The sequence below is a fragment of the Saccopteryx bilineata genome, chromosome 2 (genome assembly GCF_036850765.1).
Source record: "Saccopteryx bilineata isolate mSacBil1 chromosome 2, mSacBil1_pri_phased_curated, whole genome shotgun sequence".
NCBI lineage: Eukaryota > Metazoa > Chordata > Mammalia > Chiroptera > Emballonuridae > Saccopteryx > Saccopteryx bilineata.
The window spans coordinates 161,537,859-161,551,903 of NC_089491.1; the positions used below are offsets into that span (position 1 = coordinate 161,537,859).

The window sequence follows — 14,045 nt, forward strand, 5'->3', positions numbered from 1 at the left end:
TAACCTTTCTGTGCCCCAGTGTCCTCAATTTACAAAGTGGCACCTGACCTGTGGTGGCGCAGTGGATGAAGCGTTGACCTAGAATGCTGAGGTCGCTGGTTTGAAACCCTGGTTCGAAACCAAGGCACATACAAGAAGCAACTATTATGGGTTGATGCTTCCCACTGCTCACCACCCCCTTATCTCCCTCCTCTCTCTAAAATAAATAAATAAATAAATAAATTTGCAAAGTGAGTATAGTAATACTGCACAAGGAGTGGCTGAAAGGATAAAATACCACCTGGCACTTGTTTAATACTGGTTGGCACAAATTATCATTGCTGGTATTTTTCAAATTATGGCCAAAGATCCTTTAAGATGTACACCTGCCTCTGACATCACTCTCCTTTCTGCTTCCTGTATGAGTTCCCCTGTGACCCAGTCTGTCTACTTCAAGGTTAGGATACCAATGTGGAAGCTTACCTCACTCTCATAAGCATGTGACAAAGGTCAGCCTGTAAAGCAGTGGCTCAGCTGGGGTGGGTGGGAGACAGCATATTCAATATAAGTTTATGTTTAGTGAAAATTTGTAATTTTCATGTTTCAGATATCATAAGGACACATTTTTTTAAAGGATTTATTGATTTTAGAGAGGAGAGAGAGAGAAGGGGGGAAGGACAGGAAACATCAACTCATATAGTAGTTGCTTCTCGTATGTGCCTTGGCCAGACAAGCCTGGGTTTTGAATCGGTGACCTCACAATTCCAGGTCGAGGCTTTCTCCACTGTAACACCACAGGTCAGGCCAAAAGGGCACATTTTTAGTGTTTTGTAAAAAGGTATCATGCTACTTAAAAGTTTGAGAAACATTGCTTTGAGAAACAAAATATTGTTAGAAGAAAAAATAACACCATTTTAAAAAATCTCTACATGAGCCTTTTTTTTTTTAATTTTTTATTTATTCATTTTAGAGAGGAGAGGGAGAGACAGAGAGAGAGAGAGGAGAGACAGAGAGAGAGAAGGGGGAGGAGCTGGAAGCATCAACTCCCATATGTGCCTTGACCAGGCAACCCTAGGGTTTCAAACCGGCGACCTCAGCATTTCCAGGTCGATGCTTTATCCACTGCGCCACCACAGGTCAGGCTACATGAGCCTTTTTTCAGACTGTTTATAAATGCAACTAGATACTTAATGTCTATTGTATCTTTGAGATTCCCAACAATACTATGTCACTCGTATATAAAGAACTTTGATATTTACAATCATAAAACTTTTAGACATGTTTTAATAAATTGAAATAAAATAATTGGAAACTTATTCATCCTATAATTCCTTATGTGATGAAATTTAAAGAACGTTGCTTAAATTTGTTTTCTGAACTTCATAGGATGGCTTCTGGAAATTTACGCCAGCATTGGGACTTATATTAAACCTTAATATAACTATTTTAAACAGTTTTCTTGAACAAAAAGGCATTCGATCTCTAGGTAAGTCACTATTTTTCTATTCATTAAATGACATGCTCTAATTGCTATAATTTTTTTTGCTATAATTTTTTTGTATCCTAGTGTACTCATTGTAATTATGTAAGTTACATATGAATGGAATTGTATTTGTTAATCATCAAGGAAAATAGGGGACTAGTCATATTTTTACCACTAATTATTACCTATGCAAATCATTAGTATAAGTAGGAATAACTATTTTAAAAAACCCAGGTCTTTTTTTAAATTTTTAAAAGACATTAGTTATTCATCTTAGAGAGGAGAGAGAGAGAGAGAGAAGGTGGGAGGAGCAGGAAGCATCAACTCCCATATATGCCTTGACCCGGCAAGCCCAGGGTTTTGAACCGGTGACCTCAGCGTTCCAGGTTTACACTTTATCCACTGTGCTGCCACAGGTCAGGCCAAAAACCCAAATCTTTTTTTTTTTTTTTTTGGTGACAGAATCAGAGACAGAGAGGGGGACAGGTAGGGACAAACAGACAGGAAGGGAGAGATGAGAAACATCAATTCTTTGTTGCGTCACCTTATTCGTTCATTGATTGTTTTCTCATATGTGCCTTGACTGAGGGGTTACAGCAGAGCCAGTGACACCTTTCTCAAGCCAGCGACCTTGGGCTCAAGCCAGCAACCTTTTGGCTCAAGCCAGTGAACATAGGGTCATGTCTATGATCCCACACTCAAGCCAGCAACCCCAAGTTGGTAAGCCTGTACTCAAGCCGGATGAGCCTACACTCAAGCCAGTGATCTTGGGGTTTCAAAGTTGGGTCCTCCGCATCCCAGTCTGATGCTCTATCCACTGCACCACCATCTGGTCAGGCTAGTTTTTATTTATTGATTTTAGAAAGATCTAAGGGGAAGAGAGAGACAGATAGAAACATCTGTTTGTTGTTCCACTTATTTATGTATTTATGCATTCATTGGTTCATTCTTTTATGTGCCCTGACCAGGGATTGAACAGGCAACCTTGGCATATAATGTTCTGATCAACTGAGATACCTAAATGATTGAAAAAAACATTATTAGCCTGACCTAGCTGGGGCAGAATTGTTTTTTTGTTTGTTTTGTTTTTTTGTAATGATTATAAAAACATCATTAGCCTGACCAGACACAGTGGATAGAGCGTCAGCCTGGGACACTGTGGACCCAGGTTTGAAACCCAGAGGGCACCAGCTTGAGTGCAGGGTTGCTGGCTTGAGCGTGGGATCATAGACATGACCCCATAGTAACTGGCTAGAGCCCAAAGGTCACTGGGTTGAAGCCCAAGGTCACTGGCTTGAGCAAGGAAGGGGTCACTGGCTCAGCTGGAGCTTCTCCCCTCCCACCCACTGGTCAAGGCACATATGAGAAAGTAATCAATGAACAACTAAGGTGCCACAACTATGAGTTGATGCTTCTCATCTCTCTCCCTTCCTGTCTGTACCCCCCCCCAAAAAAAAAAAGTTCTACCTTTACTTCTTCTTTCCTAATACGGATGCCTTTTATTTCTTTCTCTTGCCTGATTGCTCTGGCTATAACTTGCAGAACTATGTTGAATAAGAGTGGTGAGAGTGGGCATTCTTTTCTTGTTCCTGATTTTAGAGGAAAAGCTTTTAGTTTTTCATCATTAAGTGTGATATTAAGTGATGGTTTGTCATATACGGCCTTTATGTTGTGGTACTTTCTTTAATCTATACCCATTTTATTGAGTGTTTTAATAAGTCAATGTTATATCTTTTCGAAAGCCTCTTCTGCATCCATTGATAGAATCATATGATTTTTGTCTTTTGTTTTGTTAATGTGGTGTATTACATTGATTGATTTGTATCTGCTGAACTATCTTTGTGCTCCTGGAATAAATCCCATTGATCATGACGTATTTTTTTAATATATTGTTGTATTTGATTTACTAGTATTTTGTTTAGGATTTTTGCATCTGTATTCAATAAAGATATTGGTATGTAGTTTGATTTTTTTGTATTGTCCTTGCCAGATTTTGGTATCAGGGCTATGTTGGCCATATAAAATGTGTTAGGAAGTATTGCTTCTTCGTTTTTTTTTCTTTTCTAAGTGAGAGAAGGGAAGATACAGAGACAGACTCCCACATGTGTACAACCAGGATCCACCCAGCAACCCCATCTGGGGCCAATGTCCTGCCCATCTGGGGCCATGTTTGCAACCAAGCTATTTTCAGCACCTGAGGTGGAGGCTCCAAAGAGCCATTCTCAGCGCCAGGGACCAATGCACTTGAATCAATTGAGCCATGGCTGAAGGAGAGAGAGAGAGAGAGAGAGAGAGAGAGAGAGAGAGAGAGAGAGAATGGGGATGGGGAGGGGTGGAGAAACTGATGGTCATGTCTCCTGTGTGCCCTGACTGGGAATCAAACCTGGGACATCCACACACTGGGCCAATGCTGCCAGGACCCTCTTCTTCAATTTTTGGGAAAACTTTAAGAAGGATAGGTACCAAACCTTTGACTCTTTGGTAGAATTCACTAGTGTAGCTATCTGGTCCTGGATTTTTATTTTGGGAGAGGTTTTTGATTGTTGTTTCTATTTCCTTACTGTTTATTGGTCTATTTAGGTTGTTCATGACTTAGTCTAGGAAGATTGTATAGTTCTAGGAATGTATCCATTTCTTCTAGATGGTAGAATCTAATGGCATATAGTCTTTTATACTATTCTAGTATTTTCCTTTGTATATCTATGATGTCGGTGGTAATTTCTCCTCTTTCATTTCAGATTTTGCTTATATGAGTAATTTCTCTTTTTTCCTTAGTGAGTCTAGCCAGGAGTTTGTCGATTTTATTGATCTTTTTAAAGAACCAGCTCTTTTTTGTATTTTATAGGGGTTTTTTATTTGTTCTCTATTTCATTTAGTTGTGCTCTAATTTTTATTATTTCCTTTCTTTTGCTGACTTTGTGTTTTCTTTGTTCTTTTTCTAGCTCTTTAAGATGTAATGTTAGGTTGTTTACTTGGGATCTCTCTAGTTTCTTAAGATAGGCCTGTAATATGAAGTTCCCTCTTATTACTGCTTTTGCTACATCCCATAGTTTTGATATGTTGTGTTGTAATTTTCATGTGGCTGTATATATCTTTTGATCTCTGATTTTCTTTCTTCTTTGATCCAGTCATTTTTTTTAGAAGTATGTTATTTCATTTCCACATTGTTGTGGGTTCCTTTACTTCCTTTTTGCAGTTGAATTCTAATATCAGAGCACTCTGGTCAGAGAATATGCTTGGTATAATTTCAGTCTTCTTGAATTTGTCAGGGTTAGTTTTGTGGCTCAACATATGGTCTATCCTTGAGAATGTCCCATGTACACTGGATAAGAATGTGTAATTTGATGTCTAGGATAAAAAGTTCTGTAAATGTTAATTATGTCTATTTTGTCTATTGTGTCATTTTAGGCTGATACTTCTTTATTGATCCTCTATTTGGATCTAGAGCTGTCAATGGAGTATTGAGATCTACAACAATGATAATGTTTTGTCTATTTCTCCTTTTAGTTCTGTTAGTATGTAGTTTAGTGTTCCATGATTTGGTGCATATATTAAGAAGTGTTATGTCTTTTTTATTTTTTTTGGCAGAGACAGAGAGAGTCAAAGAGAGGGACAGATAGGGACAGACAGACAGGAAGGGAGAGAGATGAGAAACATCAATTCTTCGTTGTGGCTCCTTAGTTGTTCATTGATTGATTTCTCATATGTGCCCTGACCGGAGGGCTACAACAGACCCAGTGAACCCTTGCTCGAGCCAGTGACCTTGGGCTCAGGCTGGTGAGCCTTGTTCAAATCAGATGAACCCGTGCTCAAGCTGGCAACCTCGGGGTCTCTAACCTGGGTCCTCCACATCCCAGTCCGATGCTCTATCCACTGCATCACCACCTGCTCAGGCTGTCTTCTTCTTTCTTTCTTTTTTTTTTTTTTTTTTTTGCATTTTTCTGAAGCTGGAAACAGGGAGAGACAGTCAGACAGACTCCCGCATGCGCCCGACCAGGATCCACCCGGCACGCCCACCAGGGGCGAAGCTCTGCCCACCAGGGGGCGATGCTCTGCCCATCCTGGGCGTCGCTCTGTTGCGACCAGAGCCACTCTAGCGCCTGAGGCAGAGGCCACAGAGCCATCCCCAGCGCCCGGGCTATCTTTGCTCCAATGGAGCCTTGGCTGCAGGAGGGGAAGAGAGAGACAGAGAGGAAGGCACGGCGGAGGGGTGGAGAAGCAAATGGGCGCTTCTCCTGTGTGCCCTGGCCGGGAATCGAACCTGGGTCCTCCGCACGCTAGGCCGACGCTCTACCACTGAGCCAACCGGCCAGGGCCAGGCTGTCTTCTTGATGTAGTGCCCCCTTTATCATTACAAAATGTCCATCTTTGTTTCTTATTACCTTTGTTGTTTTGAAATTGGTATTGTCAGATATTAGTATGGCTATATCTGCTTTTCTTTGGATATTTTTGCTTGGAGAATGTCTTCCAACGTTTCACTTTGAGTCTACTTTTGTCCTTGCACCTTAGATGTGTCTCCTGAAGGCAGCATATGGTTGGGTTTTGCTTTTTGATATAGTCTGTTTTTCTGTTCCTCTTTATTGGTGAGTTCAGTTCATTTACATTTAGGGTAATTATTGATGCCTGAGGACTTCCTATAGCCATTTTGTTTTGTTTTCTGGTACCTCTGTGACTCCATTGGTTCTTTTCCTTTGTGTTTCTGTGAGTTGTTTTTGTTTGGTGGTACTTCATACTTCTTTCCTCTGTTTCCTTTTTTATTTTGCTATGTATTTCAGTTTTGTTTTGTTATTTTTGTGGATAGTTACCATTAAGGTATTGAAAAAAAGTTTCATATGTACAGTAGTTCTTTGTCTTATGAGTTCTGCACTCCATCCTCCTATGCTAATTCAGGTCTTATCTCCTCCCCTTTTATGTTTTGAGGTCACAAATTATCTTTGTTTATATTATAAGCTTGGAGCTTTTACTTGTAATTTTGTATTGTTTTGTTCTTTGTATGAGGTAGAATAACGCCCTTGACTATTTCCTGCAGTGGGAGTTTTCTGGTAATACATTTTTTCAGCTTTTATATATCTGGAAAAGTTTTCATTTCTCCTACGTACTTAAAGAATAACTTTGATAGCCTGACCTGTGGAGGCGCATTGGATAAAGCATCGACCCGGAATACCAAGGTTGCTGGTTTGAAACCCTGGGCTTGCCTGGTCAAGGCACATATGGGAGTTAATGTTTCCTGGTCCTCCCTCCTTTCTCTCTCTCTCTCTCTCTCTCTCTCTCCCCCCCCCTCTCTAAAATGAATAAATAAAATCTTAAAGAAAAAGAATAACTTTGATATAGTATTCTTGGCTGGTAATTCCTCTCAACACTTTGAATATTTGGTCCACTCTCTTCTGGCTTGTAGAGTTTTTGCTAAGAAGTCTGATGATAACCCGATGGGCCTTCCTTTATATGTTATGTTCTTCTTTTCCCTAGCTGCCTTGAGGTTTCTTTCTTTGTCATTGATTTTTGACAGTTGTAATACAATGTGCCTTTGAGAAGGCCTCTTTGGGTTGAGGTAACTATGAGTTCTGTTTCCTTCTTGGATTTGAGGCTCTAACTCTTCCCATAGGCTTGTGAAGTTCTCATCAATTATTGGTTTCAATAAGTTGTCCATTCCCTTCTCCCTTTCTTCTTCTTCTGGTGTACCTAGTATTCTTGTATTGCTCTTTCTGATGGAGTCAGATAATTCTCACAGAGCTCTCATTTTTTATAATTCTTGAGTCTCTCTCTTCTTCCCTCTACATCATCTCTATGCCTGTCCTGAACATCACTGATTCTTTCCTCTCTATGGCCAGGTTTAGTAGTTATGCTTGTTAGCTCGTATTTTAGTCTGCATATTGAGTTATCTCCAAAATTTCATTTGGTTCTTTTTTAAAGTTTAAATCTCTTTGGTGAAGTACTCATTTTGTTCATTAATTTGTTTTCTGAGTGCATTAAATTGCCTATCAGTGTTTTCTCACATCTTGTTGAGAATTTTCAGAACCTCAAGTTTGAATTCTCTGTTGTTTAACTCCCATCTCCATATGATTGAGATTGCTTACTGGAGATTTTCCATTTTCCTTCTTCTTTTTTAATTTTTTTATTTTTATTTTATTTTATTTTTTTACAGAGACAGAGAGAGAGTCAGAGAGAGGGATAGACAGGGACAGACAGATGGGAACAGAGAGATGAGAAGCATCAATCATTAGTTTTTCATTGCGCATTACAACACCTTAGTTGTTCATTGATTGCCTTCTCATACGTGCCTTGACCGCAGGCCTTCAGCAGACCGAGTAACCCCTCGCTCAAGCTGGTGACCTCGGGGTCTCGAACCTGGGTCTTCCACATCCCAGTCCGACGCTCTATCCACTGCGCCACTGCCCGGTCAGGCTCCATTTTCCTTCTGAACTGCATCTCTTTCTTTGTTATTCATGGTATTTAGTAGACTCCTTTTGTGACTGGTAGGCATTTATGAGTGGCACTTTCTTAGCAATTAGTTCCAAGAGGTTTTTCTGTTATTTTCCAGTAGATGGTACTGGCTTACAAGTTTTATTTCTGTGAAATCCCTCTGCTGACCCCTCCCTGATGCTGCAGCTACTATGATGGTGGTGGGACAGGCTGTGATAACTTTGTTTTCTTTGTTTTTCCTTTCATCGGTGGGAATCTCAGGTCTCCAGGTACTCTTCCCTGTGTCCCAACCAACCAGGAACTAGACATAGAGTACCCCTATTCTTCAGGGGAAGCAGTGGTTCTGCAGGTAGTTCTAGGGTATGCCTAGAACTAGTTAAGTTATGCTCTGTACCCCGCAAAGGGAGGGAGGTGGAATCTGGGAGGTTGGGGGACTGTACTTTATAGTTCTCTTTCTTTGTCCCATGTGCAGGCTGTGGGCAGAAAGTGGGAGCAATGTTAGTGTAGTACTAGAGTTTTGTCTTCTACCCTATCCCTGCACTCAGTTGCGGCTCTGGTTTAGCACTGCTCAAATTGTCCCCCCAATCTCTCCACTCCTTCCTGCAAAAGAATACTCAGACACATCACGGTTCCTTTGCTGAGCTAATAGCTGTTCAAATTGTTGAAATTTCAAGGGGAGAGATCAAGGTTATCTCTTACTCCACCATTGCTCTGACTTCACTACTAGTTTCATTTTTAAAGAACGCCATTGATGAGGGACAGGACCAAGGCTAGTTGGCCCCTGGGTATCTGGAATGTTGAAATAATTTGCTTGTAAGTGTCATTGGTGAGGGAAGATAAAACCTTGTAATTCATTAGCTGGCTGTAAATTGCTGAAATTATTTGGCCCTGTTTAGTTATTTTGTCTCAGTTTCCCTTATTCTATTTGTCAAGGAATTTCCCTAGCTTTTTACTATCCCGCCTCAGAGTTTTTGCACATATTTTGTATCGCAGTGTTCTCTCAGTTATTTTATTTTGAATAACAATGTGTCAATTGAAGAGGGCACTCAACCTGAAATGGCCTTAATTAATGCTAATTTTAGATACTGAGAGAAGTTATCTGACAGAAATCCTAAAAAGGGGAGTAAAAGAAATTTAATGCAGTCTATTAAGTTTACAGTTGCGACTACATGGAAGTTTATTCTTGTATTATTATTTATTATTATATAATTTTTCCATACAAACACCAGTAAACTTACTTTTGCCCACTCCTGTATTTTTCTCTTTATCTTTCTGTAGACTTAAAATATTTCATAATCAAAAAAGCATTCAGCCTGACCAGGCGGTGGCGCAGTCAGACTGGGATGTGGAGGACCCAGGTTCGAGACCTCAAGGTTGCCAGCTTGAGCGCGGGCTCATCTGGTTTGAGCAAAGCTCACCAGCTTGGACCCAAGGTCGCTGGCTCGAGCAAGGGGTTACTCGGTCTCCTGAAGGCCCACGGTCAAGGCACATATGAGAAAGCCATCAATGAACAGAGCTAAGGCATCGCAACAAAAAACTGATGATTGATGCTTCTCATCTCTCTCCATTCCTGTCTGTCTGTCCCTATCTATCCCTCTCTCTGACTCTCTCTTTTGTTTGTTAAAAAAAAAAAAAAGCATTCAGTGGCTGTGTTGTAGTGATAGAAACAATGCTACTAAGTATCAAATATCATGGATGACTATACAGATAATTTCCTGTGCTCTAATCATGAGGAAGATTGTGGATGTTGACTGAGGGCGCACCACGAAGACTCTAGACCCAAGTGTGTGGGTAAAACAGAAGAAAAAGTTTATTACACTCGCAAGCGGGCTTAAGGCAAGGAGGTAGCCAAGAGCACTCTCAGTCTTTTTGCAAGGGCTTTTATACTTTGGTAGGCAAGCAAGCAACCGTTTACAGAAGCTGAGTTGGCAGTTGGTCGTTATCCCTTATCCTATCTTTATCAGGAACACATACCTATTTGGTAAGCAGTTTCGGTTGTGGTCGAGCTGCCTCCGGTGAACTAGCTCTAAGCAAATTTCTCAGTGGTTTATGGTAGGGAGCGGTCAATTCCTGCTTTCTCTAATTTTAGTCAAAAGGTCAAGCTGAATTTTTCCACTCATAGTTACAGTGGAGGAAGAAAAATAACTTTACCTATAGCCTTCTCAAATCTTGGCTGAAACTACCACCCCACTTCCATAATAAAAGAAAGATTAGCAAGAGAAAAACAAATTATTTTAATTCATGCACACATATGTACGTGTAGGAATGGAAACCCCACAAAGATCTGAGACAAAAGGCAGCCAGCCAGCTGGACTAAAAAAAAGGGATAGTGAGTGGTCCGGGGCTTCAAATTTGGGGGGTGGGGGGAGGCAATTCACCAGGAGGTGAGAGGAGCCAATGTCTGGTAGACAGATGTTTACCTGGACATGCAGTTAAATCTCTAAGATGAAAAAGTTCTCTCTGGTAGTTGCTCTCTTCCTGGTACAGGTTACTCTAGGCAGTTAAGGGGGAAGTAAAACATTTTTCCTGAGGGTGCTGGGTCTTGATTATCTTCAGCTCAAAATTACCCACATGCTAAAGTGGCACATTCTGGGTGGCTTGTTCTGAATCCCCTCAAGGTAACTGTGGAAAGATTTGTTTAATAAGATATGAGATTGGAAAAATAACAATATTTGAAATCTAATTTATTATATAAAGTAATTTCAAATACATGACATATTAAAAAAATCAAAAAGGAATAGTTTCTGAGTCCAATATATGTTAACATTCATTTTCAATTTTGGTATTTCATAATATAATATCTTGATTTGGATAAATAACAGTGGTTACCTGTTTTAGTTGATCTAAAATATTTTATTTCATACTTCCCAAGGAGGGCAGTCTCCCCTCTTAACTAGAGAACTAACTACAGAGAAAAGGGCTACACATTTTTATAAGAAGAGGTGAGCACGAAACAAGAACTACTTGGTTTAGTTAGGGAAAGAGCAAAGTGTAGAGTCCAGAGCTTGAAATAATTTGTACATTGGTCTAATCAGCCATATTGATTATTTATCTGTTGTGAATTTAGGTTTTCTCTTCTAAGCTATTTGTTTTGGTTTTTAAAATTTTATTATTAGTTTTATTCAATGACAGGAGGGGAGGCAGAGAGACAGACTCCTGCATGTGCCCCAATTGGGACCCACCCAGCAAGTCCACTAGGGAGCGATGCTCTGCCCATCTGGAGCATTGCTCCATTGCTCAGAAACCAAGCTCTTCTCAGCACCTAAGGCGGAGGCCATGGAGCCATCGTCAGCACCCAGAGCCAACTCTCTTTAATTGAGCCATGGCTGCAGGAGAGGGAGAGAGAGAAAGAGAAGTAAGAGGTGGAGGGGTGGAGAAGCAGATGGGCACTTCTCCTGTGTGCACTTACTGGGAATTTAACCCAGGACATCCACACACTGGGTCGACGCTCTACCACTGAGCCAACCGGCCAGGGCTCTTCTAAGCTGTTTGTAGCTAAAGGCTGGAAACTGAATCTCTTTCTGCATACTTTATGCTTCTTGGGTTAATAAAGATGGAAAAGATGGGGCAGGTTTGGATCTAATTCAGTGTCCTGACAGTTTTCAGGTTAATATAACTGGCACACATTCCAATTGTCTTCATTTTTTATTTATATGGCCGGCTAATTGGACCTTGAGTTTTATGATCTGTTGATATGGTATGTTATAATTCTTTCATAGAACTTTATTTTTAAATTCATATTTATTGATATTAGAGAGAGAAGAAGGGAGAGAGAGAGAAAAAACTGATTTGTTGTTCCACTTATTTATGCATTCATTGGTTGATTCCTACATGTGCACTGTCCAGGGATCAAACCCACAACCCTGGTGTATCAAGACAATCCTCTAACCAACTGAGTTACTTGGCCAGAGCCATAGAACTTTTATAAACAGGCATAGTTTGAAGTGCATATTTTCCAGAAGACATAAAAGAGTTTTCTACTTTCAGGTATAAAAGGAAGAGAACGTCTTCTGGACCTGATTGCCACATTTCTGGTGCTGCAGTTTCTTCGCACCAGGTTGGAAGAAGCAGGAATAATTTTCAAATCCCTGATGAAATTGGATGATGCCTCCATTTCCAGGTTTTTCCCTCCTTTTTTTTCCATTTAACAATATATTTTTCATTTTTAAATGTTAATTAATATTTATATTTTTTCCATTAACTGTGGCACTAAGCAACTGAGTTATATGTTTTAACCATTTCTTAATTAAACTAAATGAGAAGCCCCATGGAATTGTAAGTATGAGAAGAATTTGTTCACAAGGTGTCTTGCCTACACTCTTCTGTTGGCAGGGCAGACACAGTACTTATGCCTCTTTGAGTGCACAGGAAACTGGATCTCAGAGAGTTTAAATGTGGCTTAAACTGGAGCCCAGATCTTGGCTTCTGGTTAAGAATTCTTTTCACTATAGTATACGGATTCTGTATGTTTTTGGAAAGTCCATAATATGATTGTTGCACCAGGCCTGGGCCAAGAATACAAATGCAAATCCATATGCTATAAGTCTTAAGTATTTAGAAAATTGTTCAATAAGATATGTTCTAAAATTTTACTTTGACAAATTCAACTTTTTTTTTTAAGTAAGAGAAGGGGAGATAATGAGATAGATTCCCGCATGTACCCTGACTGGGATCCACCCAGCAGCAACCCCCATCTGTGGCTGATCCTTGAGTCAACCAAGCTATTTTTTGCATCTGAAGCTGATGTATTGGGACCAACCAAACTATCCTTAGCACCTGGTGCTGATGCTTGAACTAACTGAGCCACTGCTTCAGGAGGGGAAAAGAGCGAGAAGGGGGAAAGGGACAGGGAGAGAAGCAGATAGTCACTTCTCTTGTGTGCCCTGACTGGGAATCCTACCTGGATGTCCATACACTGGGCTGACATTCTATCCACTGAGCTCACTGTCCAGGGCCTGACAAATTCAACTTTATAACCACCTAGAAGACCAGGTTCAAATTTAGATTTCTGGTATCACTTGAAGTTTTATGCCAAAATATTGTAGTATGAAGAGAGCTAGATCTCAGGCCCTGACCACTAGCCCTTGGCTGACCCCTGGTTCCACAAGAGCCCTCAAATGCACCTATGAATACCCCTTACCAACCAAAACTCTATCCATACCATGCAAATAGCCCCCCCTTGTGTACACACACACACACACACACACACACACACACACGTACAGGCAGCCTGTGGGTAACGAACGAGATAGGCTCTGTAGGTTTGTTAAGTTGAATTTGTGTGTAAGTTGGAACACGTACATTTACCCATTAAATGTAACTTAGATGTCTATCTTAACCTTTCTGTGCATATAAATACTTAAACATTTTCAAACCTACAGAACCTATCTCATTCGTAACCTGGGGACTGCCTGTAATTGTCTTATGTTTTTTAAAAGGCAAGATTAGAGGAAAACCAATAAAGCTAATAAAAATATTATCTATAGGAGGAGAGGAAGGATACACGGAGATAAGAATGAAAGCTAGGTTTTTCCAAATATACCTTATTTATGGTTTTAACTTAGAAACTATGTAAATATTTTACATAATAAAGGTCAGATATCAAAGAATAGAGATTGAAAATGTTAAATAATACATAAGAATGCACTCAGCAGTGTCTGGGATGTCAGGAAATAAATGGTAAGACAAAAAAGAGGGGAAAGACTGACCAGGCAGTGGCGCAGTGGATAGTGTTGAACTGGGATGCAGAGGACCCAGGTTCGAGACCCTGAGGTCGCCAGCTTGAGTGCGAGCTTATCTGGTTTGAGCAAAAGCTCACCAGCTGGGACCCAAGGTCGCTGGCTCAAGCAAGGGGTTGCTCAGTCTGCTGAAGGCCCACAGTCAAGGCACATATGAGAAAACAATCAATGAACAACTAAGGGGTCACAACGAAAAACTAATGATTGGTGCTTCTCATCTCTCTCTGTTCCTGTCTGTCTGTCCCTGTCTATCCCTCTCTTTGACTCTCTGTCCCTGTAAAAAAAAAAAAAAAAGAGGGGAGAAATGGAACCTATAAGTTAAAGGACATATGAACCAGAGGCAATGTGTTGACCTTGGAATAAAATCCATTGTTAAACAGACACACACAATTAGAGAAACTTAGATATTACCTGGATATTTTGTG

At 40.3% G+C, this 14,045-nt stretch overlaps 1 protein-coding gene across 1 annotated transcript in view; it reads left to right on the forward strand.

The window, feature by feature from the left end:
* Positions 1-14,045, forward strand: part of PARP4 (poly(ADP-ribose) polymerase family member 4) — a 100,081-nt gene that overhangs the window by 79,800 nt on the left and 6,236 nt on the right. The window contains exons 32-33 of the mRNA XM_066258288.1: positions 1,366-1,465; positions 11,870-12,002. Of these exons, the coding sequence (XP_066114385.1) occupies positions 1,366-1,465; positions 11,870-12,002 (233 nt within the window). The remainder of the gene's footprint in view (positions 1-1,365; positions 1,466-11,869; positions 12,003-14,045) is intronic.